This window comes from Perognathus longimembris, chromosome 8 (genome assembly GCF_023159225.1).
Source record: "Perognathus longimembris pacificus isolate PPM17 chromosome 8, ASM2315922v1, whole genome shotgun sequence".
NCBI classification, from domain to species: Eukaryota; Metazoa; Chordata; class Mammalia; order Rodentia; family Heteromyidae; genus Perognathus; species Perognathus longimembris.
Window position 1 is genome coordinate 77,215,964 of NC_063168.1, and position 26,432 is coordinate 77,242,395.

General features: G+C 61.9%; 1 protein-coding gene across 7 annotated transcripts in view; it reads left to right on the forward strand.

The window, feature by feature from the left end:
• Myt1l (myelin transcription factor 1 like) overlaps positions 1 to 26,101 on the forward strand; it is a 136,411-nt gene extending 110,310 nt beyond the window's left edge. For 5 of the 7 annotated variants that reach the window (XM_048352184.1, XM_048352182.1, XM_048352187.1 and 2 more), the window contains 6 exons: positions 2,047 to 2,130; positions 2,854 to 3,075; positions 14,762 to 14,853; positions 16,529 to 16,632; positions 25,507 to 25,650; positions 25,961 to 26,101. In XM_048352184.1, coding sequence (XP_048208141.1) covers positions 2,047 to 2,130; positions 2,854 to 3,075; positions 14,762 to 14,853; positions 16,529 to 16,632; positions 25,507 to 25,650; positions 25,961 to 26,101 — 787 coding nt within the window. Of the gene's footprint in view, positions 1 to 2,046; positions 2,131 to 2,853; positions 3,076 to 14,761; positions 14,854 to 16,528; positions 16,639 to 25,506; positions 25,663 to 25,960 lie in introns of those variants that run through there. The other 2 variants (XM_048352183.1, XM_048352188.1) reach the window with 2 other exon arrangements.
• Positions 26,102 to 26,432: the final 331 nt, after the last annotated feature.

Consider the following 26,432-nt stretch of genomic DNA (forward strand, 5'->3'; position numbering starts at 1 on the left):
TCACAGCTCACAGTCACAGATCACAGCTCACAGTCACAATCACAGTTCACAGTCACAATCACAGCTCACAGTCACAATCACAGCTCACAGTCACATCCACAGCTCACAGTCACATCCACAGCTCACAGTCAGAGTCACACCTCACAGTCACAGATCACAGCTCACAGCTCACAGCTCACAGTCACAGCTCACAGTTCACAGTCACAATCACAGCTCACAGTCACAGCTCACAGTCAGAGTCACAGTCACAGCTCACAGTCACAGCTCACAGATCAGTCACAGCTCACAGATCAGAGTCACATCCACAGCTCACAGTCACAGAGCACAGATCACAGTCACAGATCACAGATCACAGTCACAGCTCACAGTCACAGCTCATAGTCACAGCTCACAGTCACAGCTCACAGTTCACAGTCACATCCACTGTTCACAGTCACATCCATAGCTCACAGTCACAGCTCACAGTCACAGCCCACAGTTCACAGTCACATCCACAGCTCACAGCTCACAGTTCACAGTCACATCCACAGCTCACAGTCACAGAGCACAGATCACAGTCACAGATCACAGTTCACAGTCACATCCACAGCTCACAGTCATAGTCACAGCTCACAGTCACAGATCACAGATCACAACTCACAGATCACAGTCACAGCTCACAGTTCACAGTTACAATCACAGCTCACAGTCACAGCTCACAGTCAGAGTCACAGTCACAGCTCACAGTCACAGCTCACAGATCACAGTCACAGCTCACAGTCACATCCACAGCTCACAGTCACAATCACAGCTCACAGTCACAGCTCACAGTTCACAATCACATCCACAGCTCACAGTCATAGCTCACAGTCACAGATCACAGATCACAGTCACAGATCACAGCTCAGAGCTCACAGTCACAGCCCACAGTTCACAGTCACATCCACAGCTCACAGTCACGGCTCACAGTCACAGTCACAGCTCACAGTCACAGATCACAGCTCACAGTCACAGATCACAGATCGCAGTCACAGATCACAGATCACAGTCACAGCTCTCAGTTCACAGTCATAGTCACAGCTCACAGTCACAGTCACAACACACAGTCACAGTCACAGCTCACAGTTCACAGTCATAGTCACAGGTCACAGTCACAGCTGACAGCACTTCGGGGGGGGAGGGGCATGGAGCCAAGGACGACACTCAGACCTTGGAGGACAGAATGGAAAGTCCATGGGTGGCCAGCTAGCAGCGCCCTCGGGGAGAAGCCACAAGGCTTTTGAGCACGGAGCTGTAGTGGGGCCAGAGTCCACCCCAACCCTAAGCCAGTAGTGGGCAGGGAAGGAGACACAGGGGCGAGGCCCAGAAGGGACATTTCTGATATCTGAAAACTAGCAAAGGAAACTGGCATGTCAACTCCACTGTCCCCTCTGTAGATCATCAGAAATCTGCCCTTAGGTGGACAGAAGCGGAGGTGGGGCATTCTGGGGTTGCCTGATCCCTGCCCCTCCCTCTCCTCTGTGCCTCTCCTGCCCCCTTCCTTCCCCCTCCCCCTCTGTCTCCCTGGGGAACCCTTCTCCAAACATCTTTTCTGGCCAGTCTCAGCTCAGCATTTCTTCTTTTCTCTGTCTCTTATCGCTTTCACTCAGGGCTGACTCTAACACTTGAGACACATCTTCACTTCTAACTTTTTGCTGCCTAATTGGAAATAAGAGTCTTGTAGGTGTGTCTGCCCAGGCTGGTTCTGTGATTCTCAGATCTCAGCCTTCTGAGTATCTGGGATTATAGAGATGATCCACTAGCACCCCGAGACTGCTCCCATCTCAAAGGCAGTCTGTTCGGCCCTATATGTAGCACGCTAGCACCCCCTAGGCTCCTGAACCCCTTGAGAGGGGCCTGGCAGCCTGTGGAGGCCTTGAGAAGGCACAGGTCTGCATAGAAGACTCATCTCTCTGAATTACCACACCCTTCCCCCAGAAACCCAAGCTAGAGCAAGATCCAGTCAGGGGTTAGGAACTCGTGCTTCATCAGCAGGTGGGCTGCTTCTAAAACATGTTTTACCTTTAGCCTTTCAGGATGTCCGAGGGCCAAGAAAAGTGGCATTCGGATAGCACAGAGCAAGGAGGACAAGGAGGACCAGGAACCCATCAGGTAGGCAGCCTGTGAGGCCAGGATTTGGGAGCCGGTGCACGGGCGCCGTGAAGTCCCGGAAAACACCGTGCAGCCACAGCGGGTACCGGCTGGGATTTCACTAAGCGGCCAGGCCGCAAGAGCCAAGGGTGCCTGCCGGCGGGCTGAGAGGTGGCCGGCCACGCTCCGCAGTGAGGGGAGTCATCACCCACAAAATCAACCACCACCAGGCTTTCCTGGGGGGATCGCGAAGGAATCACACAGGACACCCCCGCGTGCAGGCCGCACTGGTGTCCTGCCTCACAGGGGCCCCGCAGGACACCCCGCCTTTCCCGAGCTGGGAAGTCCTGAGAACTCGCGCACACACGCATGCGCTCCGCCTCTTGACGGCCGGTGGAGGACATACTCTGGGCGTTAATTCTACCCATTAGCCCGCCTTAGCCACACCCATGCCTTCCCCTGCCTGTGTGCTATCCAACGTCCCTCACGGGCCTCTACACCAAGGACCCATCCAGTGTCCCTCCTGCCCTCACAAAGCCAGACCCCTTCCGGAACCTTCTCCCCACCAGTAATACTTCACAGCCCCACTGTGTGGCGCCTTGGGCCATCTTTCTGCGGTGTCCTTCCCTCCTCTGGGCCGGGCGGACCCCCGTGCCATCCCTCCCACACCAGGCTGGCTTCCCCCCCCCCCTCCCCCGGGGCCGGCAGACCGGGAGGATGAGGTGGCTCCTCCCCGTCCCGCAGGTGTCCGGTGCCTGGCTGCGACGGGCAGGGCCACATCACGGGGAAGTACGCGTCCCACCGCAGCGCCTCGGGCTGCCCGCTGGCCGCCAAGCGGCAGAAGGACGGCTACCTCAACGGCTCGCAGTTCTCCTGGAAGTCCGTCAAGACCGAGGGCATGTCCTGCCCCACGCCAGGCTGCGACGGCTCCGGGCACGTCAGCGGGTCCTTCCTGACACACCGCAGGTGAGGGCGCGGGCCGGGGTCCTCCTGACACACCGCGGGGGAGGGCGCGGGGCCGGGGTCGTCCTGACACACCGCGGGAGAGGGCGCGGGGCCGGGGTCGTCCTGACACACCGCGGGGGAGGGCGCGGGGCCGGGGTCGTCCTGACACACCGCGGGGGAGGGCGCGGGGCCGGGGTCGTCCTGACACACCGCGGGGGAGGGCGCGGGGCCGGGGTCGTCCTGACACACCGCGGGGGAGGGCGCGGGGCCGGGGTCGTCCTGACACACCGCGGGGGAGGGCGCGGGGCCGGGGTCCTCCTGACACACCGCATGGGTGGGGGCGCGGGGCCGGGGTCGTCCTGACACACCGCGGGGGAGGGCGCGGGGCCGGGGTCGTCCTGACACACCGCGGGGGAGGGCGCGGGGCCGGGGTCGTCCTGACACACCGCATGGGTGGGGGCGCGGGGCCGGGGTCGTCCTGACACACCGCGGGGGAGGGCGCGGGGCCGGGGTCGTCCTGACACACCGCATGGGTGGGGGCGCGGGGTCCTCCTGACACACCGCGGGTGGGGGCGCGGGGTCCTCCTGACACACCGAGGGTGGGGGCGGGGGCCCGACAGGGTCCTTCCCGTGGGATGCCCGGCAGCGAGTCGTGCTGGGCGATGCCGGCCCTGCTGGCAGTGGTGTGAGACTCGGGTCCCTGGTGCTCCTTCCCCTCTGCACTAAAGCAGCCCGGGTCACTAGCAAAACTGGGAAGTTTAGGGAAAGACGAGCAAAGCCTTCAATGTGTTTGAAAGTCATCAACTCCTTCAACCACCGCAGAGCAGCAGCTTTCCGTCAGGATCCGCCGTAGGAAATGGGCGGTAATCTCCCCCGCGCCCTCCTGCCCACACGGGGACATCTGTAGACGGCGACATTCGCCTTGGCCACAGCTCAGAGGCAGGCCCGCAGGCAGACGCAGGGGCGCGCTGGCCACTGACACCCCAGCTTGAGCGTCTGGGCCGAGGTCCGTGCGAAGCCCCCCGAGAGGCCATCGCCTTGAGGATTTCCGTGGGTTTGACCCGAAGAAATGAACAGCTGTGAGACTGTCTTGCGTGGCCTGGGTGGGCTGCTTGCAGAAGAGATGGGTGGGAGAGGAGGCCAGCCTCCCCGCTGACCAGCAGGGCCCTCGGCGGGCGTCTGAGAGGCAGGACGGAGGCAGCAGAGGAGCTCGGGGCCGGGGCCGCTCTGCACAACGCAGACGCCTCTCCGGGCCGCGGGTCCCCTGCGGCCCACCCGTGTCGTCTCCCGCCGCTCTGTCTCAGAGGCAGTGGAGTGATTCCCAACTCCCAGCTGGACCACACGCAGGACCGTCGTCTGCCAGGCCCCTTCTCTCCAGAGGTGCATGCTCCGAGGGCCTCCGGCCAGGTGGAGGTTTGGTTTGAACGCCGGTGCTCGTCCTCTTCCCCGGTAGCTGACAGGGTCTCGGGGCCCAGGCTGCCCTTCACACAGTCCCTGCACGCAGGCTGGAAAATCATCTGGACCTCGCATGTGGACACTACCCCCGGGCTCGGGGGGACCCCTTTGGCCCCCAAGTCTATGGAGGCCACCGAAGCCCAGGGAACCAGTGAGCTGGCCTCACCCCGCACCGACGGCCGGGCAGGGCTCGGATCGGGGCCTGTGCGGGACAAGGAACCCGAGGGAGCGTCTCATTTTACCTGTCCCACGCGGCGGCCCTGCTTGGCCAGACACAGGCTCCGAGTCGTTCCCAGGCAGAGTCAGAGCTTCCGGGCCCGCGGGCCTCCGAGCCCTCAAGGAGGAAAAGGAAAACAGTGTGCGCCGGTTTGAATACAACGGCAGAGCACGCTGACGCGCGCTGACTCCCACGACCCCATGAGCGTCCCAGTCACCGCTGGGCTGTGTGGCGTACGGTGTCCTCCCTGCCGTGACGTCATCTCCGGGATCTGGGGCCCTTCGCCTCCCCAGTCAGCGGGCGACGCTGTCTGTGGGGACGCGCCTCGACTCCCCTGCGCCGACCCTCACGCGCAAAGCCCTCTGGGCTCAGACGCGAAGCCCGGAGGCACAGATGAACGTCCCCCCTCGTTCCAGGCTCTCCGGTTCCCAAAAGACTCCCGCTGGGCGCCTCAGCCCTCCTCCCGGTGAGTCCTGGGGCAGCCCAGGCCCCGCGCATCTGAGCTGGAGGGTTTCTGAGCTAACTCGTGTCTGAACGAAGGCAGAGCCGATCTAAAGAAACAGGAAACGCTTTGCTTTGACCTCAGGATTTGCTGGGTCTTTACAGAAAATTAGTTCTCAAATGAAAAGCAGTCTTTCAAAACAGCTGTGCTCCCAAAATGTGTCAGAAGAATGAATGTTTCTACCGAGCTTCAAGAAAAGGCCCAAGGGCCTCTGTTTTCCTAATTCTAGGCAGCACGTAGGCCTCTGACCTGCCCCCCCCCCCCAGAGGAACGGTGTGGATGGAGTGGAGAGTGAAACACGGGGCTGGCAGCGGGGCGACAGAGGGGCCCGCACAAGGGTCTCCAAGAGGCCTCTGGTCCACTGGCATGAGCTGGGTGGACTCCGCCGAGGAGTCGGGAGACGCCGGAGACCCCCGCTGATGGTGGAGACGCAAGTCTTCCTGGGATCCCGGAGGAATGGTGAACCGTGGCTTTACAGCAGGCCTGGAGTCTGAGTCTGGGAGGAGGAAGGCTTGAGAAGTGTTTAAGCGGCACGGCAAGGGGCCCAGAGGAGTAAACGGGGAGAGCGGCTGTCTGGGACCTTGGCCCCAGTAGAAGGATGGGGATAAAGTCCAGGCCGTGGGGGATGGATCCCTCTTGGCGAAGGTGTGTGATGTCGAGAGCCAAGGCCCCGGGTGTACACCATTCTCTCAGGGCTGGGGAGGCTGCAGTCGGAGCCCCAGGCCTACCAGGCGGGGCTTGAGTGCAGTGCCCCCCCCCCCAACGCGCAGCCGGCCGCCTCCTCCACACGCGCAGAGGGTGCAGGCAGGCCTCCGTTAACGTCTTCGGTTCCGGGCCTCCCTAGTGCTCACTGAGCCATCTCGTTCAAGGACCCGTCTCCCGTGGGGGCACTGGCCCTGGGTCATAGCAGGGAAGCAGCGATGGTTTCACTGGAAATACTTCCGTTTGAGGTTTCTGTGGCACACTGACGGAGCGGCCTTCACTGGGCTCCTGGAATGGGGAAGCACGAGGGAGGAGCCCTGGAAGAAGCAGGGTCGCCCCCTGAGCTGCTGCTCTCCAGGACTGGGACAGGGTGGGGAGGGAGATGGCTGAGACAGGGCCAGGACACGTGGACACTTGCTGGCCCGGGGAGCCGCGATGTCCCCGGCCACGGAGCCCAGGATGACGTCCTGCGGGTGCAGAAGGGAGGACCGGCCGCTGTGCTGCGCTCCTGGGCCGGCCCTCAAGTCTCGCCCCACTGCCGTCAACTCGGGACGCAGGCGCTTTCCCTCAAGCCACTCCCCCGGCCTCCGAGGGCTTTCTGACTGGCGTGTCGAGTAAGCCCGCCTGCCCGTCCCTCGGCAGCCCCTTCCACACAAGGACTGGCGCTCACAGAAATGTTTGGTTTTCTTCCTATTTCCCTCACACACACACACACACACACACCGGCCCAGCCTCCCTGGACACTCGCCACCCCCCCCTTCGTGCCACGGCCGAGCGCCGGCCCTGCCACCGGGGAGGGAGACACATCCACAGCAAAGATGAAAGCCACGTTCCCACGGGGTCCCGGCCCTGGTCTCCAGGCCGGCATTCATCCGGCCGCCGAGGGAGGCTGGACGGAGCCCAGCGGAGCCCTTCTCCCGGCCGCTGGGGTGCCTCCCGGGGGGGCTGGATCTCAGCAGAGCTGGCAAGGACACGCCTCCGCTCCATCGGGGAGGGGAGCCGGGAGGGCCGGGGGGCCCACCGGAGCTGCGGGCGCTGAGAACCAATGCCTGCCCCTCTCGGCTTCCCTCCCTCTCCACGCTGGGTGCACCCTGTCTCCTCTGCCGGTCCCCCAGGGTGAGAAGGCCTTCAGGACGTGTGCACCCCCGAACGCTGGAGCTGGCTCCCAGGCAGATGCCCCAGGGGAGGCGCCGCCGAGGGGGCCGACACCGGCGTCCCCGAAGCCCTCGTCACCGTGCCACCTCTGCACCTAACCCCCACACCAGTCCACGTGTGCTCTCATCTCTGCGTTTCTAGTGTTTGACAGAAAGCTTCGGGGAGAGAAAAGGCTCAGCTCCAACATCCGCCTCTGCTCCCAGGGGATGGCGTGGAAAGCCGGGGGCCACGGTCACATGTGTGGGCCTCCCCCGCCCCCGGCAGCAGAGCCTCAGGCACCGGGCCACGCCGCCACGCCCCGCCCTGCCCGAGGGACGGAGAGCCTTCAACAACACGAGCCTGTCCTAGTGCTACGGGGAGGACCGAGGCACAAACAAAAATGTTAACAGCGCCACAAACAACATCAGCTATCCCCAACACACAGACGGAGACTATGGCCTTCTAACTTCCTCGGGATCGCAGGACAAGAGGCGCCGCTCCGTGGCGGAGCCCTGGCCTAGCACCGCAAACGGAGCTGTAAACCGTGGTGTTGGTGCACCCCGTCTGGGGGACGCGCCAGGCGCCCCTCCTCCCCCTCACCCAGAGCCAAGAGGCCCCCTCTGGAGGTGCCTCTGTGCCAACAGCCACGCCGCTGTTCCTGTGGGGCCCACTGCAAGTGGGTGTGGAGGCCTTTCTCCAGACGCTGGGGCGCGCTGGACACCGGGCCACCCCAGGCTGACAGAGGCTGACAGAGTCGGCAGCTCCCACCCCAGAGCCGTGTCTCTCCAGCTCCCAAGACTGGGTGAGCTTTGGGGACCTAGCATCTGAGCACCTTCTGCTCCCCTCTTCCTTCCCCTCCTGAAGACGCTAAGCCACTCCCCAGCTTGGGGTGTCCTTTTCCAAGTGTTCCCTTGGCTCCAGACCTTGTCGCCACACTGCCTCTGGACCTAGTATCCCCAGAGCCTCCGCCTTGAATTCTCTCAGCCTTTTCTCTGGGTTTTACTCCTAACAATGTTCCTTGAGGCAACAGATGCTTCTCATTTTGTCAAAAATGATGGCAAGGTTCACAGACAGGAACTACATAACTGCAGCAGCTAAGATACAGCTAAAACCCTTGGCCCTCCCCTTCCCCCCCTCTTCTCTTTCCGCCCCCCCCCCCGCAGGAGGAGGTCTAGTCAAACAGCACTCGCTCTGGAGCTGCCTCTCCAGGAAGCCTGGAAGCCACAGCCTGGAGCCTGAGGGTCTCAGGGACCCTCAGGTCCGGCCTGGGGAACAGCCTAGGAAGTCCAGTTTATCCCAGATCCACAGGGAGCCACAAATGGGCTGGAGGAGCCACATTCTCCTAGGTAGGCAACAGGGCTTACAGGAAAGGAACAAAGAGCAGCTCCCCTCCCAGTCAGACTCCCAGCAACCTTCTCTAGAAAACGGCAGGGTCTTTGCACAACCCCCTCCTACGAAGGCCCTCCTCCTTCTGCCTTGATTCCACCCACACCCAGCACAAGGCTTCCCACAGATGCTTCCTGGCCTAGATTCAGGACCCTCGCCAGCATTTGTAGAATAGCTGGTGCAAGTTTTGCCTAAGGAGCTTGAGGTTTGCTCAAGAACAGAGCTGATCCTGGACCTCATCTTGGTCTCCCTGGGCCCAGCCCCCTGTCAGTCTGTGCTCCAATGGCCCAGCCCTCTGTCCCGTGCCCTTAGCGCTATAAAACGTGTGGAAATCAATGCCACCCCGCAGTGGGACACTGCCCTCTCTAAGAGCCCCTGCCTGAGGCAGAGAAAACACCTAGTTGGCTGAACTCCCCATCTGACAGCGTGAGCAAGATGAAAGGCTCCCTCCCTCAGTGGGCACTGAGCCTGCTTCCTTCCAGTATGGAGGCTTCAAGTCTGCGGTTACTGCCCCTGGGCCTGACTCTCCTGAGGAGCCTTTTCCTGTTCAGGTGGCTCCACCACTGGCTCTTGCTCCATTGCCCCATGCTGCCTCCCTTGGGATCACAGCTGGACTTCCCGTCTGACCAGGACACTAGTCATCTTGGATTGGAGCCCTCGCTGACTTGATCTCATCCTTAAAGACACAATCCCCAGGCTGGGCCTAGTGGCAAGAGAGCTTGCCTCCTATACAGGAAGCCCTGGGTTCGAAGCACCCCATATATAGAAAACGGCCAGAAGGGGCGCTGTGGCTCAGGTGGCAGAGTGCCAGCCTTGAGCAAAAAGAAGCCAGGGACGGTGCTCAGGCCCTGAGTCCAAGGCCCAGGACTGGCAAAAAAAAGAAAGAAAATAGAAGACACAATTCCCAGATAAGGCCACGTTTGCGGGTCCGAGAACGTGGGGCAACAGCCTATGTTGAGGAGATTCAGGAGCCCACCACTAAACTGAAATCTGAGCTTCCTGAAATAGAAGCAAATGAGAAGGAGAGACAGAGAGGGATAACCTCTAGATATGTACTCCACAGCAGCACTGGGTACTGGAGACAATGAGGTGGAGCCTTCTAAACCGGAAGGAGAAAGCCTGCAACCCTGGCAGTCTGTGCCCAGCCCCAATCAGGCACAAGGCAGGGAGGCCCACCCGTGGGTGGTGGAGCTCGGCCCTTCCCTCCGCACTCCTGCAGATGGGGCTCTGAGCTGTGGTCTCACCTCCCTGGTCCCCACCAGCTTCCGTCCTTCCTCGGCCTGCCACCCAAGGGGGCCATCAGCCAAGCGTTCAATCAGTTATGGCCCTGGAGTTGGAACCCACGCCCTCTGCGGAGAAGTCAGGCCTCGGACCACCGGTCAGGCCCCTGGCCCTGCTTCCCAGCTCCACGGACCACCCTGACCCAGGCCACACCGAGGTCGAGGCTGCGGAAGTGCCGTTCTGGCTCGCTCCCCAGGCTGCGCCGGAGGGTTTCCGTTTGCAGGCCCTTGGGGGGCGCCCTGCGGAGTACACCCCCTCCTGGAGTGAGGCGGCCTGGGGAGGTAATGGCTGTCACGTGACGTGAGGGCCTTCCCTGGCGGTCCTTCCGAGGGCAGGACGCACCTCTGCTCCCGGGTCCTGCCCCCCCCCCCAGGCGGCCCCGCCTTGGGAAGGGTTCACCTCGCCCAGCTTCACTGCCGCGTGTGGATGGATGCTCCGTAGACACCGCTCAAGGATGGGATCCAGATAAGAAATTCCACCGCCCCAAGACCGTGCCGAAAGCTTCCACTTGCAGGCTGCTTCCTCCAAGGGTATCGGGTGTGTGGTGTTGAGATAGGATAGCCCCGCCCCGTGCACCACCACCACACCCCAGCTCCCGCCGTGGGCCGACACCCGCCCGCGGGGCTGCCCGCCGGCCGCGGGGCAGTAACAGCTTCCACCCTGACCTGCTGGACTGGCGCCAGCCCCGGCTGGACAGGGCGCCCGCGTGCAGCCCACCAGCAGCCCAGGGTCTCCAGCTCTGAGAGAGGCTCCGCCGGCAGCCCCCCGCTGCCGACGGGGAGGCCCGGCCCTGGGCCCGGGACGTCCAGGCGAGTGGGCGATCGGGCAGCGCCGCCCAGCTGCGCACACTGCCCTGGAGATCCTGCGCAGCCCGTGTGCCGCGCGTGTGCCGCGCGTGTGCCGCCCGTGTGCCGCCCGTGTGCCGCGCGTGTGCCGCGCGTGTGCCGCGCGTGTGCCGCCTGTGTGCCGCCCGTGTGCCGCCCGTGTGCCGAGCGTGTGCCGCCCGTGTGCCGCCCGTGTGCCGCCCGTGTGCCGCCCGTGTGCCGCCCGTGTGCCGCGCGTGTGCCGCCCGTGTGCCGCGCGTGTGCCGCCCGTGTGCCGCGCGTGTGCCGCCCGTGTGCCGCCCGTGTGCCGCCCGTGTGCCGCCCGTGTGCCGCCCGTGGGACGCGCGTGTGCCGCGCGTGTGCCGCGCGTGTGCCGCGCGTGTGCCGCGTGTGTGCCGCCCGTGTGCAGCCCGTGTGCCGCCCGTGTGCCGCGCGTGTGCCGCCCTTGTGCCGCCCGTGTGCCGCCCGTGTGCCGCGCGTGTGCCGCGTGTGTGCCGCCCGTGTGCAGCCCGTGTGCCGCCCGTGTGCCGCGCGTGTGCCGCCCGTGTGCCGCCCGTGTGACGCGCGTGTCCCGCCCGTGTGCCGCGCGTGTGCCGCCCGTGTGACGCGCGTGTCCCGCCCGTGTGCCGCCCGTGTGACGCGCGTGTGCCGCGAGTGTGCCGCCCGTGTGCCGCCCGTGTGCTGCGTGGTGCGGGTGCTGCACAAGCTGACACCAGGGCCCCCTCCACCAGAGAGGACGGCCGCCCATGCCGAGCCCGCGGGGGCTGCTGGGAGCCTGGGACGCCACATCCCAGGCCCGGACCCCCCTCCGGAGCCCACCCCCCCACGCCCACCCCCCCTCCAGAGCCCACGACCCCACGCCCACCCCCCTCCAGAGCCCACAACCCCACGCCCACCCCCCTCCAGAGCCCACGGCCCCACGCCCACCCACCCCCCTCCGGAGCCCACGGCCCCACGCCCACCCCCCCTCCGGAGCCCACGGCCCCACGCCCACCCCCCCTCCGGAGCCCATCCCCCCACCGCCCACCCCCCTCCAGAGCCCACAACCCCACGCCCACCCCCCTCCAGAGCCCACGGCCCCACGCCCACCCCCCTCTGGAGCCCACCCCCCCACACCCACCCCCCCCCTCCAGAGCCCACGGCCCCACGCCCACCCCCCCTCCGGAGCCCATCCCCCCACGCCCACCCCCCTCCTGAGCCCACAACCCCACGCCCACCCCCCTCCAGAGCCCACGGCCCCACGCCCACCCCCCTCCAGAGCCCACGGCCCCACGCCCACCCCCCTCCGGAGCCCACAACCCCACGCCCACCCCCCTCCAGAGCCCACGGCCCCACGCCCACCCCCCTCCAGAGCCCACGGCCCCACGCCCACCCCCCTCCGGAGCCCACCCCCCCACGCCCACCCCCCTCCAGAGCCCACGGCCCCACGCCCACCCCCCTCCAGAGCCCACAACCCCACGCCCACCCCCCTCCAGAGCCCACAACCCCACGCCCACCCCCCTCCAGAGCCCACGGCCCCACGCCCACCCCCCTCCGGAGCCCACCCCCCCACGCCCACCCCCCCTCCGGAGCCCATCCCCCCACGCCCACCCCCCTCCTGAGCCCACGGCCCCACGCCCACCCCCCTCCAGAGCCCACAACCCCACGCCCACCCCCCTCCAGAGCCCACGGCCCCACGCCCACCCCCCTCCAGAGCCCACGGCCCCACGCCCACCCCCCTCCGGAGCCCACCCCCCCACGCCCACCCCCCCTCCAGAGCCCACAGCCCCATGCCCACCCCCCCTCTGGAGCCCACCCCCCACGCCCACCCCCCCTCCGGAGCCCACGGAAGATTCAGAACTGGGGACGATTGTTTTTGTGTGATGATGCTCCAAGCTAAGCGTTCGGGGGGAGTGGGGGCCATTAACGTAGTTCATTTCAGCTCTTAGGACTGCCAGTGCCTTCTCTGTCCCCACAGTTCCAGGGCTCCCTGTTGTGCGCAGAACCGGGGGCGGTGGGGGGGGTAGAAAGTCCTCTGAATTGTGGTAGTAGACTGAGAAGGACTCACCTCCAGAAGGAATGGCGTGGGGTCCCTCCCCCAGTAGAGCAGGTTCACAAGAGCAGGGGCAGGCGTTCCCTTGTGGCTCCTCTGCCCCCCCACCCATGCCACCCCCACCCCCCCCACCCCCACGGGGACGAGTTCAGGAAGGGACAGCCCCGTGAGAACGTCATCATGTGGCAGTTTGCTTATTGATAAAATAGCCAGTTTCTGATGGGGATAGTCAGACAAGCCGCCTCGGTGTGGTGTGGGCAGACGACGGGGGCCACTTCCCAGCCAGGCGTTGTCCCGACTCCTACAGGCTGGCACCCGGGCTCTGACCAAGGCCTCTTCTAATGCTGACCCTCGAGTCTGCTTGGTGAACCGTCCCACACAGGCTGAGCTACTTCCCTTCCCAAAGAGCAGCCCCTCCCCAGGCCCACACCTGCAAAGCTGACCAGGCAGTGAAAGTTTCCAGCCAGTGTTCTCCAGGAAAAGCCCCTCTGGGCAGGACCAGAAGCCACCCGGGACTCCCTGGGCAGCCAGTGAAGCTCCTGCTCCTACATTCCTGCAGTGGCCCCTATGCCAGCCCAGGGGGGCTGTTCACCACGTCCCAGACTCAAGACGGCAAGGCTATGTCTGACGCAGGCGTCTCCAGGAGAGCTTTGCTAAGGACTTCGGTCCTTTACTTCTGAGGGAAGCCAGCCCCGGTTCCGTCCCTGGGGGAGGTTGTCAGGGCAGATTTTCCCCGTGGCTCCAGGGGCCAGCCCCACCCCCTGGCCCCACACTGCCGGGCAGCCCAACCGGGAGGCTGCCCAAGCCGCTGCCAGCTGGCAGTGTTTCTCCTGGGAGCCCCGCTGCTTCCCCAGGCCTGAGCCAGGACACGCGGGGTTTACTTCCAAATTTGACCCATGAGACGATGTACTCACCAGACTGGAATGGATGGAGCCGAGGGAGGCACGTCTGAGCAGAATGCATCATTCTTTGGGTCTGTCTTTGTTTCCTAATTTAGTTTCCCAAACTCACTCTAGCCTGGTTCTCCTCCCATGACAGCCTTATTGGTCATCCCAGATGGCAGGCTTACTGTCTGAAAGCTCAAAAACCAGCACAACACAGCCCAGGCTCCCATACTCACAAGAGCAGCATGACCCAGCTCAGGCTCCAGAACCCACTAGAACCATCACAGCACAACCCAGGCTTCAGTAATCACACGATCCGCCAACACAACCCTGTCTCCAGTTCTCACTAGAACCAACGTGACTCAACCCAGGTTCCACTACCCACTAGAACCCAGCATGGCACGGCCTGGGCTCCGGTACCTGCTGGAACCAGCCCAGCACATCATGACACAACCCCGTTTCCAGGACCTGGACCAGGAGGCGGCTCTGGTTTGGTTTCCATCCCACCTTACAGGGGAAGACAACACATCACAGTCGGACTCCAGAGCCCAACCTGGCTTTGTCCTGAAGGTTCTAGGCTCTAAGTAATTAGTATCCCCAAGAAAGGAGCACCAGACGCCAGCTTCCTGCCAAGGGCACTGGTGCTTCTGGCAGAGCTCTGCCACTCAGAAGCTTTGAAAATCGAAGCAGAACATTCCGGTCTGCCCTCCTAGCCCTGACATCCCGCAGGAGGAGCTGCAGAGGGAACCATGCTGGATTCCACGTGCTGCTTCATACAGCGTTCCTGCAGCCATGCCGGAACGACTGGCACCTGGCGATGTGCTCTCCAGGTGCCAGGGATGGGCCGGGCCCCGGGCCTGTCTGGGAGAAGGAGCTTGGTTGTGGCTGTACCACAGGGCCATGCGGGCAGCTTCCTGGACAGGACCGCCCCGGCCTGCACAGTTCTGTGTGTGAGTTGAGCAGGCAGTTGGACAGGGCTGGGCAGGAGAGAAAGCCCAGACACAGAGTGTCGTGGGCAAGTAGAAAGTACAAAGAAGAGTCCTAACAGGAGAAGCGGGAGCCAACAGCCAGGTAGGAGGGCTGGACGGCCTACCACTGAGGCGACGACGGTGGAACCCAGACTTGCTGGGACCTTGTCAGCAGTTGTCCCTCCACCCTCCCTCTCCACTCGGGGATCAGTCCAATTGGGACCCTTGGATGGGCCTCTTCTCAATCGTCTTCTTTCCTGCTGAACATTGGCAGAAGCCAGCAGGTCCTCGGTGCTAATGGCATGTTCTGTCTTGTCCACAGCTTGTCAGGGTGCCCGCGGGCCACGTCAGCCATGAAGAAGGCAAAGCTGTCTGGAGAGCAGATGCTGACCATCAAGCAGCGGGCCAGCAACGGTAACCATATGCACAGAAAGGCCAGCCACACCCACGTGCCCACCGAGTCCCCCAGAGTAACCCTACAGCCCCCTGTTAGCAGAAGCAGCACTGGGTCCTGCACAGACCACAGTCCAAGGCTCTCCAGTGCTGGGCAACTTCCTCCCTAGCATCCACGGGGCCCCTTCCTGCCTCTGCCCTCAGACCCAGACCGCTGCCAGGAGAAGCTTCCGGGTGCTCTGGCCATACACATGTCTGCGTGCACATGCACGCGTGCACAGACACACACACACACACACACACACACACACACGCTAACTGCACTCTCCCCAGCTCCCCCCACCCCTACCTCTCAGCACTCCCAGCCCACCCCCAGCTCATCTGGTGCCTGACTTATTGGATTCCTTTGCAAAGGGAAGAAACCTCCAGGTGTCTGTGCTGCTGATAACATGGTTCCCTTGTGCCAAGGTAACCAAGAGAACCAAAGGTCTGGAAAGACCATGTAGGTGAGAGCAGAGCCACAGAAGCCCCAGGCCACGGACACTTCACAGCCCCCTTCATGACTCTCAGACTCCACGGGCACCAACCTGTAGCCCTTCTGTGGTCATCCGGCCAGGGCTGCCCCCTGCCGAGGCTCTGGTTCCGCTGCCACTCAGAACCAGGCAATGCTCTGAGCTCCTGCTTCAGCTCCCAGGTGGTGAGCAGCTTGCTCGGGTGCTTGGTGTAATGACACCGCTTTCATCTGGTGCTTTGCCTGGGTGGTTTGGGTCTGAGAAGAGGCCCCTAGACAGGACAGTCCTCTGCTGTCCAGGTTCCTGGGGTCAAGAAGCCATGATGTAGCTCATGGAGGAAACCAAGGACAGCAGACAAGCTTTGCCAGGCAGCCCCCCCCCTGCTGTGGATGGCTAGCACAGTCAATCCATTGGGCCTCCGTTCTTCCAGGACCCATGGCTCAGGGCTAACCCACGCACCCACAAAGCCCCCCAACGCCAGGGCTCTGCGCATGCCAGCTCCCTGAGGGCGTCCACGGAGGGTCGGGGCAGGCCTGGGCCTCACAAAGGCACCTGGTGGGCTGAGCCACCAGGGCTCCCGGGTCCCAGGCCCTCTTTCTCTTTCCCTCCGTGTGCAGCCTGCTCACAGGGCCACAAGGCCCAAAGCAGAGGGGACTTGCAGGGTCCTCAGCGCACAGGGCTCTGTGGCCACCAACAGCCATGGCAGCCACGGAGCTGCCGTGGGACCCCTTTGTCCACACAGGCTTTGTCGTGGGTCTGGGCTGATCACAATGCCGTGGTGCCGCCCGCTGTCACCACCCTGCTCAGGTCCCAAGGGTGGCGGGAGAGGAGGGGGGCGGCGTGCGCAGCCCTGCTGGGTGCAGGAGGTGGGGCTGAGCCCGGGGACTCCCGGGGCCCGGCAGGCTGGCCTCTGAGGGCGGACCTGGAGGCCATGAACTGGGTATGAGCCTAGGGCCTGGTTCTGTCAGCACCAGCTGTTGGCTCCCATTTCCCCTTTCCTCCAAGGTCTTGGGAGGGTCACCTGAGCCCGAAACACAGGAAAATTGTTCATTTCCCATGTTTGTTAATTCAAGGGTATGTTTTCTAAACAAATTAAATACAAGACATAAAAAGAACCAAAAAAAATCCCCAGCTCCTGTGCTTTCAGGCACGACAGGGGTGACGTGCTAATTTCGCCATTACAGGTATCGAAAACGATGAAGAAATCAAACAGTTGGATGAAGAAATCAAGGAGCTAAATGAATCCAATTCCCAGATGGAGGCTGATATGATCAAACTCAGAACTCAGGTAACAGTGTGTGGAACCCCAACCCAGCTCCATGGGGTGCTCTGGTTCTAGGTCTAGAACCCCAGCTTAGAACCCCAACTCCAGCTCTAACAAGGATCCCAGCTCAAGCGCCAACACAGAGCCCCAACTCTGGTTCCGACTTGCAGTCCCAGAGCCCAGCTCCAGTCCTAATGGAGACTCCAGTTCTCCTGTGCTTTCTGCATGAGGAAAGGCAGCAGACAGATGGATGTCCATTCCTTGTCTTTGCTCACTTTCTCTTTCTTTCTTCACCTGGTTGTCTTGGTCTTCTGCTGAAACGTTGTGACAATTGTCTGTTCCACAGTGGCTGTGAGCCGCCCATTTGTCTGTGTGTGTACATGTTGTGGGCCAGCACTCCCAGAGGCTCCCCTGCTCCTGGGTGGGAAGAAAGGTGAGGGTTCTGCCTTCCCCAGATGTTCAGGCCCTAGTGTTATTTCGTCCCCGTGAGGCATCGAGAGAGGGCTGATGGCCCTAGGCTCTGAGAAGCTGTGCCTGCAGGAAAATGCCCTGTATGTGCAGGTTCCAGGGCCCTGCGGCCAGCAGGGAGCAGAGGGAGGAGACGCCTGAGCCCCAGTACATGCCTGCTCAGAGAGGGGGCCTGCGGTTCGCGCACACCTCAGCCTACAAGGTCTTTGGGCCCCAGCAGTGCCTCTGTGGGCACACACTGTGCACCTGTCCAATTACAACCAGGCACAGTACTTCCTTCTCCACATACACGCACTCTGCGTCCATTCGGAACCAACCCAGCGCTGCCTCTCCCCCCTCTGTGTCCATTCACAACCAGCACACTGCTGCCCCTCCCCCCTGCTCTGTGTCCATTCAGAGCCAGCGCAGTGCTGCCCCTCCCCCCCTCCGTGTCCATTCAGAGCCAGCGCAGTGCTGCCCCTCCCCCCAATGAGTCCATTCAGAACCAGCGCAGTGCTGCCCCTCCCCCCTCTGTGTCCATTCAGAACCAGCTCAGTGTTGCCCCTCCCCCCCAATGCATCCATTCAGAACCAGCGCGGTGCTGCCCCTCCCTACTATGTGTCCATTCAGAACCAGCACAATGCTGCCCCTCCCCCCATGTGTCCATTCAGAGCCAGTGCAGTGCTGCCCCTCCCCCCTGCTCTGCGTCCATTCAGAACCAGCACAATGCTGCCCATCCCCATTCTGTGTCCATTCAAAACCAGTGCAGTGCTGCCCCTCCCCCCTCTGTGTCCATTCAGGACCAGCACAGTGCTGCCCCTCCCCCCTGCTCTGCGTCCATTCAGAACCAGTGCAGTGCTGCCCCTCCCCCCTGCTCTGCGTCCATTCAGAATCAGCGCAGTGCTGCCCCCCGTCCATGTACATTCAAAACCAGTGCAGTGCTGCCCCTCCCCCTGCTCTGCGTCCATTCAGAATCAGCGCAGTGCTGCCCCCCGTCCATGTACATTCAAAACCAGTGTAGTGCTGCCCCTCCCCCTGCTCTGCGTCCATTCAGAACCAGTGCAGTGCTGCCCCTCCCCCCTGCTCTGTGTCCATTCAGAGCCAGCGCAGTGCTGCCCCTCCCCCCTCCGTGTCCATTCAGAGCCAGCGCAGTGCTGCCCCTCCCCCTCCGTGTCCATTCAGAGCCAGCGCAGTGCTGCCCCTCCCCCCTCCGTGTCCATTCAGAGCCAGCGCAGTGCTGCCCCTCCCCCCAATGCGTCCATTCAGAACCAGCGCAGTGCTGCCCCTCCCCCCCTCTGTGTCCATTCAGAACCAGCTCAGTGTTGCCCCTCCCCCCCAATGCGTCCATTCAGAACCAGCGCGGTGCTGCCCCTCCCTACTATGTGTCCATTCAGAACCAGCACAATGCTGCCCCTCCCCCCATGTGTCCATTCAGAGCCAGTGCAGTGCTGCCCCTCCCCCCTGCTCTGCGTCCATTCAGAACCGGCACAATGCTGCCCATCCCCATTCTGTGTCCATTCAAAACCAGTGCAGTGCTGCCCCTCCCCCCTCTGTGTCCATTCAGGACCAGCACAGTGCTGCCCCTCCCCCCTGCTCTGCGTCCATTCAGAACCAGCTCAGTGTTGCCCCTCCCCCCCCAATGCGTCCATTCAGAACCAGCGCGGTGCTGCCCCTCCCTACTATGTGTCCATTCAGAACCAGCACAATGCTACCCCTCCCCCCCATGTGTCCATTCAGAGCCAGTGCAGTGCTGCCCCTCCCCCCTGCTCTGCGTCCATTCAGAACCGGCACAATGCTGCCCATCCCCATTCTGTGTCCATTCAAAACCAGTGCAGTGCTGCCCCTCCCCCCTCTGTGTCCATTCAGGACCAGCACAGTGCTGCCCCTCCCCCCTGCTCTGCGTCCATTCAGAACCAGCGCAGTGCTGCCCCTCCCCCCTGCTCTGTGTCCATTCAGAACCAGTGCAGTGCTGCCCCCGTCCATGTACATTCAAAACCAGTGCAGTGCTGCCCCTCCCCCTGCTCTGCGTCCATTCAGAACCAGTGCAGTGCTGCCCCTCCCCCTATGTGTTCATTCAGAACCAGCGCAGTGCTGCCCCTCCCCCATGTGTCCTTTCAGAACCAGTGCAGTGCTGCCCTCCCCCTATGTGTTCATTCAGAACCAGCGCAGTGCTGTGCCTCCCCCCATGTGTCCATTCAGAGCCAGCGCAGTGCTGCCCCTCCCCCCTGCTCTGCGTCCATTCAGAACCAGCGCAGTGCTGCCCCTCCCCCCCATGTGTTCATTCAGAACCAGCGCAGTGCTGCCCCTCCCCCCTCTGTGTCCATTCAGAACCAGCTCAGTGTTGCCCCTCCCCCCCAATGCGTCCATTCAGAACCAGCGCGGTGCTGCCCCTCCCTACTATGTGTCCATTCAGAACCAGCACAATGCTGCCCCTCCCCCCATGTGTCCATTCAGAGCCAGTGCAGTGCTGCCCCTCCCCCCTGCTCTGCGTCCATTCAGAACCGGCACAATGCTGCCCATCCCCATTCTGTGTCCATTCAAAACCAGTGCAGTGCTGCCCCTCCCCCCTCTGTGTCCATTCAGGACCAGCACAGTGCTGCCCCTCCCCCCTGCTCTGCGTCCATTCAGAACCAGCTCAGTGTTGCCCCTCCCCCCCCAATGCGTCCATTCAGAACCAGCGCGGTGCTGCCCCTCCCTACTATGTGTCCATTCAGAACCAGCACAATGCTGCCCCTCCCCCCATGTGTCCATTCAGAGCCAGTGCAGTGCTGCCCCTCCCCCCTGCTCTGCGTCCATTCAGAACCGGCACAATGCTGCCCATCCCCATTCTGTGTCCATTCAAAACCAGTGCAGTGCTGCCCCTCCCCCCTCTGTGTCCATTCAGGACCAGCACAGTGCTGCCCCTCCCCCCTGCTCTGCGTCCATTCAGAACCAGCGCAGTGCTGCCCCTCCCCCCTGCTCTGTGTCCATTCAGAACCAGTGCAGTGCTGCCCCCGTCCATGTACATTCAAAACCAGTGCAGTGCTGCCCCTCCCCCTGCTCTGCGTCCATTCAGAACCAGTGCAGTGCTGCCCCTCCCCCTATGTGTTCATTCAGAACCAGCGCAGTGCTGCCCCTCCCCCATGTGTCCTTTCAGAACCAGTGCAGTGCTGCCCCTCCCCCTATGTGTTCATTCAGAACCAGCGCAGTGCTGTGCCTCCCCCCATGTGTCCATTCAGAGCCAGCGCAGTGCTGCCCCTCCCCCCTGCTCTGCGTCCATTCAGAACCAGCGCAGTGCTGCCCCTCCCCTCTGCTCTGCGTCCATTCAGAACCAGTGCAGTGCTGCCCCTCCCCCCCATGTGTTCATTCAGGACCAGCGCAGTGCTGCCCCTCCCCCCTATGTGTTCATTCAGAACCAGTGCAGTGCTGCGCCTCCCCCCATGTGTCCATTCAGAGCCAGCGCAGTGCTGCCCCTCCCCCTGCTCTGCGTCCATTCAGAACCAGTGCAGTGCTGCCCCTCCCCCTATGTGTTCATTCAGAACCAGCGCAGTGCTGCCCCTCCCCCATGTGTCCTTTCAGAACCAGCGCAGTGCTGCCCCTCCCCCTATGTGTTCATTCAGAACCAGCGCAGTGCTGCGCCTCCCCCCATGTGTCCATTCAGAGCCAGCGCAGTGCTGCCCCTCCCCCCTGCTCTGCGTCCATTCAGAACCAGCGCAGTGCTGCCCCTCCCCCCCATGTGTTCATTCAGGACCAGCGCAGTGCTGCCCCTCCCCCCTGCTCTGTGTCCATTCAGAACCAGCGCAGTGTTACCCCTCCCCCCTGCTCTGCGTCCATTCAAAACCAGTGCAGTGCTGCCCCTCCCCCCCATGTGTTCATTCAGGACCAGCGCAGTGCTGCCCCTCCCCCCTATGTGTCCATTCAGAACCAGTGCAGTGCTGCCCCTCCCCCTGCTCTGTGTCTATTCAGAACCAGCACAGTGCTGCCCCTCCCCCCTGCTCTGTGTCCATTCAGAGCCAGCGCAGTGCTGTCCCTCCCCCCATGTGTCTATTCAGAACCAGTGCAGTGCTGCCCCTCCCCCATGTGTCCATTCAGAAACAGTGCAGTGTTGCCCCTCGCCCCTGCTCTGCATCCATTCAGAAACAGTGCAGTGCTGCCCCTCCCCCCTATGTGTCCATACAGAACCAGTGCAGTGCTGCCCCTCCCCCTGCTCTGTGTCCATTCAGAACCAGCACAGTGCTGCCCCTCCCCCTGCTCTGCATCCATTCAGAACCAGTGCAGTGCTGCCCCTCCCCCCTGCTCTGTGTCCATTCAGAACCAGCGCAGTGTTACCCCTCCCCCCTGCTCTGCATCTATTCAGAACCAGCCCAGTGCTGCTGCTCCTCATTCTGTGTCCATTCAGAACCAGTGCAGTGCTGCCCCTCCCCCCTCTGTGTCCATTCAGAGCCAGCGCAGCTGCTCCTGCCCCCTGCTCTGCGTCCATTCAGAACCAGCGCAGTGCTGCCCCTCCCCCATGTGTTCATTCAGAACCAGCGCAGTGCTGCCCCTCCCCCCTCCGTGTCCATTCAGAACCAGCGCAGTGCTGCCCCTCCCCCCTCCATGTCCATTCAGAACCGGTGCAGTGCAGCCCCTCCCCCCTCCGTGTCCATTCAGAACCAGCACAGTGCTGCCCCTCCCCCCTCCATGTCCATTCAGAACCAGCGCAGTGCTGCCCCTCCCCCCTCCATGTCCATTCAGAACCGGTGCAGTGCTGCTCGCCCCCCACCCCCCGGACTGACTCTCTGTCTTTGCTGCACAGTGGCATTGGTGGGATTGGGACAAGCTGACAGGCATGAACTATGTACAGCTAGAGGGGTGGTGGTCCTCTCTGCTGTCACCTGCCCAGCCCAGGGAGGGGGGGCAGAGAGGGGGTCACAGACCTTTGGGGCTCCATCCAGATGACAGCTGTCTGCTCAGGGGGGACCCAGGTTTAGATCTGTCTGAGCACAGAGCCCCTGTGGGGTGAGGAAGGCCCCGGCACGCCTGCGTTTCTGACTCCCACCAGGGTGAGGCCATCTCCCCTGCTCGGCCATCTGCATTCGATCCCTTTTCTGTTGCCAGGGACACAGGGCTGCAGAATGGTTGAGTTAAAAATGAAAATTTATTTTCACTCATGGTTCTGAGCTCGGCCTCAAGGGCTCTATCTGCTAACAGCTTCTTTGCAAGACCCGCAGTAGGACAGGGACCGTGTGCGAGTGTGTGTGAGTGTGTGTGTGTGTGTGAGAGGGTGTGTGTCTGTCTGTCTTCCTATAAAGCCAGCCATCAAGGTCCTACCCTGATGACCTTTAACCCTGTCACCCTGTCACCCCTCCATGCCCGTAGGTGACCGTGGTGCTCAGTGCTTGAGCAGTATCTTTGGTCAAGTCAGTGTAACCATGGTGGCTTGCATGTGCCTAGGAAACCCAGTATGGTCGTGCTCCGTACGTAGCTCAGTAAGTGGAGGTGGGGTCTGTTTCTGGGATTTGACAGACCAGAGTTCCTTGCCAAGCTGGGCACCTGTAGCTCACATCGGAAACCCCAGCTGCGCAGAGACACCGAGAGCAGGAGAGGCGAGGCTTCCGGCCAGCCGGGCAGCACATCCCGAGATCACATCTCCAAAGAAGCAGTGTGAGGTGTGGTGGGACCATCAATCCAGCTGTGCACTGTTGACCGCGAAGGTGCAAGGCCCTAGCTCAGTGCTAGAGGTGTGCCTCAGTGGTGGAGTGCCTGCCTAGAAGCCCACCTCCACAGAAGTGAGTTCCTCCCTCGGACTCAGGATGGCGGGACCCTTGAGGCCTGCTGCTGCCCCATGCCTGGTTGGCTGAGTTCACTAGCATGTGCACGTAGGTGCTGATCTGTTCCAGGCTCTCGGCTGGCTGTGCACACTCCAACCTCCCCTCTGGATCCTCTGGGTGTTTAATACACCTCCCCTCCTGTTCAGCCACCCAGTCCCAGCAAGGCCTCAGCAGCAAGGTGCAAGGAGCGGCGTGGCTCGGGCTTCATCTAGGGAACACTTCAAGTGTCCTTGATCCCTAGCCAAGTCCAGAACGGAATCCTCCCTGGAGAAGGCAGGAGACAGGGGGCATGGAGCAGGCCAGATTCCATCAGCATGTACTAAGTGAGGGTGCAATGCACCACACCTATAGCCTGCCCCAGGAGCCAGGAGGGGCCCAGGAGGGAGGGGGGGGAGGCTCAGGCACCGAGGGAGGGCAGTGCGGAAGCCTGTGGAGCTGCTGTCCCTGGGCTCATAGAGCTGGGGCTGCACAGTGTTGTTCAGGAAGGTGAGTGGAATTGGAATAGGAAAGAGACGGCGTGCGAAGTCACCCGGCGTTGGCTCAGAGCAGGGGACCGGTGTGAGCGCCACGTGAGGAGCTGGCCTCTGCCGTGGGGGGCTGCGCTGTCCCTGTGGCTGGACTTGGGCCGCAGTATCTGCGCTCCTCTTGCTGCAGTTGGCTCCCCTGAGGTCTTAGTTTCTCTGTGAGTTCTCTAAGTTGCTGTCTTGACTTCACTTCAAACCCACATGGTAGCAGATGTCTGCATTCCCCTCACCTGGGAGCTGCACTCGGTCCCTCCCTCCTGAGACATCACCACCCCACCACCCCAAGGGGTGCTGGTGCAGGGGTCGGGTGGAATCTGACCCGAGTGTCCCGTGGGTGCTGGTGCAGGGGTCAGGTGGAGGCTCTGACCCGAGTGTCCCGTGGGTGCTGGTGCAGGGGTCGGGTGGAATCTGACCCGAGTGTCCCGTGGGTGCTGGTGCGGGGGTCAGGTGGAATCTGACCCGAGTGTCCCAGGGGTGCTGGTGCAGGGGTCAGGTGGAGGCTCTGACCCGAGTGTCCCGTGGGTGCTGGTGCAGGGGTCGGGTGGAGGCTCTGACCCGAGTGTCCCGTGGGGGCTGGTGCAGGGGTCAGGTGGAATCTGACCCGAGTGTCCCGTGGGGGCTGGTGCAGGGGTCGGGTGGAATCTGACCCGAGTGTCCCGTGGGGGCTGGTGCAGGAGTCAGGTGGAATCTGACCCGAGTGTCCCGTGGGTGCTGGTGCAGGGGTCGGGTGGAATCTGACCCGAGTGTCCCGTGGGTGCTGGTGCAGGGGTCAGGTGGAATCTGACCGGAATGTCCCGTTAGTGCTGGTGCAGGGGTCGGGCAGAGTCTGAGTTCTGGGCCTCTGTGGATCCTGATTGCTCTGCGTTTCCTTGCAGTGGCCAGTCCAGCTTGTGAAATGCAGGACTTGAGACTAGCGAAGGGTCAGGTGCAGAGGGAAGCAGGGTGGAGGGGTGCAGAGACCTAGAGAGGTTGTGGATCCTTGTGCATGGGGGAGGGGGGAGGGCAGGCCATTGGTCCCTGGGCATGTGGGGGGGGGTAGGGCAGGCTGTGGGTCCCTTGGCATGGGGGGATGGTAGAGGCAGGGGGGGCATTAGGCGAAGGGGTCTCTGGATTCCAGTGCGGGGGGGACCTTAGGGCGGAGGGGTCTCTGGATCCCAGTGTGGGGGGGTCGTTGGGGCCGAGGGGTCTCTGGATTCCAGTGGTGGGGGGCGTTGGGGTGGAGGGGTCTCTGGATTCCAGTGGTGGGGGGCGTTGGGGTGGAGGGGTCTCTGGATTCCAGTGGTGGGGGGCATTGGGGCTGAGGGGTCTCTGGATTCCAGTGGGGGGGTCCTTAGGGCGGAGGGGTCTCTGGATCCCAGTGTGGCTCTGATCTCAGAAGTGCCTGGTCAGAAGGCAGGGGCTCTCCGGAATACACGTGGTGAGCAGCACTCCTGCCCTCTGCTCTGTCTCCTCTGTATGGGGGCCGGTATTCCCAGGACCCCTGTGCTCTGCCACTTCCCTAGGTCATGCTCAAGCTTGGAAGCCAGGTCCACAGGAGTTCATTCTCTCTGGGGAAGCACCGGTGGCGTCCAGTGAGCTCTAAGCACGGAGACACAGGGGCTGGGGAGAGAGCCGCACCATCCCCTCTGGGCCCCAGGACCGGCGCCCCCGGGGGCCCTTCCAAGGGAGGTGCAGGCCCATGCCCCCCTGCTGGACCTGCAGGCCCTCACTGGGACAGGGACACAGGTGTGACACCTGGCACACCCATCAGACCAGATACCTCACAGAGAAACAGAGACCGTTAGGACTGGGCCGTGGCAGGATTAGAATCAGCCTGCAAAGAATGAGTAGTCTAGCCCACAGCCAGCTCCGTCCCCAAAGCCAGAAGACAGCAGGGTAGCCAGAGCTTGCCCATCCTACCAAACCCCCAGGACACAGCCGGAACCGTCACGTGCTGTTGTCAGCCAGCGGCCGAATTCTCAAATGTACCGGAGCGAGAACACGAAGCCAGACCCTTCAGGGGGCAGAGTCTCTGTGGGGCTCCATGGAGACGAGGACAGGGCCCGTCCTCCGCCCCTCTGCCCCCGTCTCCGCCCGAGCCCCTAGACGCTCCGGTGGCCGGCCTCGTGTTACATGTCCCGTGGATTTGTGTGTTCCAGATTACCACAATGGAGAGCAACCTGAAGACGATCGAGGAGGAGAACAAGGTCATCGAGCAGCAGAACGAGTCTCTTCTGCACGAGCTGGCCAGCCTGAGCCAGTCCTTAATCCACAGCCTAGCCAACATCCAGCTCCCCCACATGGTAAGTGACTGAGCGCGCAGAACGAGGACTGGGCTCCTCCTCACTTCACGTCATGACCTAGATGTCTTTTTTTTTTAAATCATTATCCCATGGTTCTTCAACCTTTGGCTGTTTTTGGTTACCTCCCCCAAGCCATAACATTAACCGCTAGCGACATTGGTGGGGCTGATTCCATAAAGCTAAGCGTGCGCTGCCCGCCCTGTGGGTGCTCTGTGCAGCGGCACTGTGCCGTGATACTGTTTGATGCTTTTGTGAATATACTATTCCGGAAATAAAGGTTGTATATGAACTACTATTTAATATCTCGTAGGATCCAATCAATGAACAAAATTTTGATGCTTACGTGACTACTTTGACGGAAATGTATACAAATCAAGATCGTTATCAGAGTCCAGAAAATAAAGCCCTACTGGAAAATGTAAAGCAGGCTGTGAGAGGAATTCAGGTCTGAACAGCGGCTCTAGCGCTGACTCTCCTGCTTAAAAAGGATGCCTCTTGTTTTTTGCTGCTGTACTTAACCAGAAAGTGTTATCTATTTATTTCTGTTGAAACAGTGTGATGCCTACAAGACTTCATAATGATTTTATGTCTTGCTTTAAAGATAGTACCTGCAGAATAGTTTTTGAATACATTCACATTTTGTACGTTTTCATACGAGCTGACATAGCGTGACATACCATGTGATGTTTATAGATGCTCCTGTATACACATTGGGGGGTATATATATATATTTCTGAAGAGGTAAGCCGATCAAAAATGAATAGAGTGTAAATTCTTTTTAA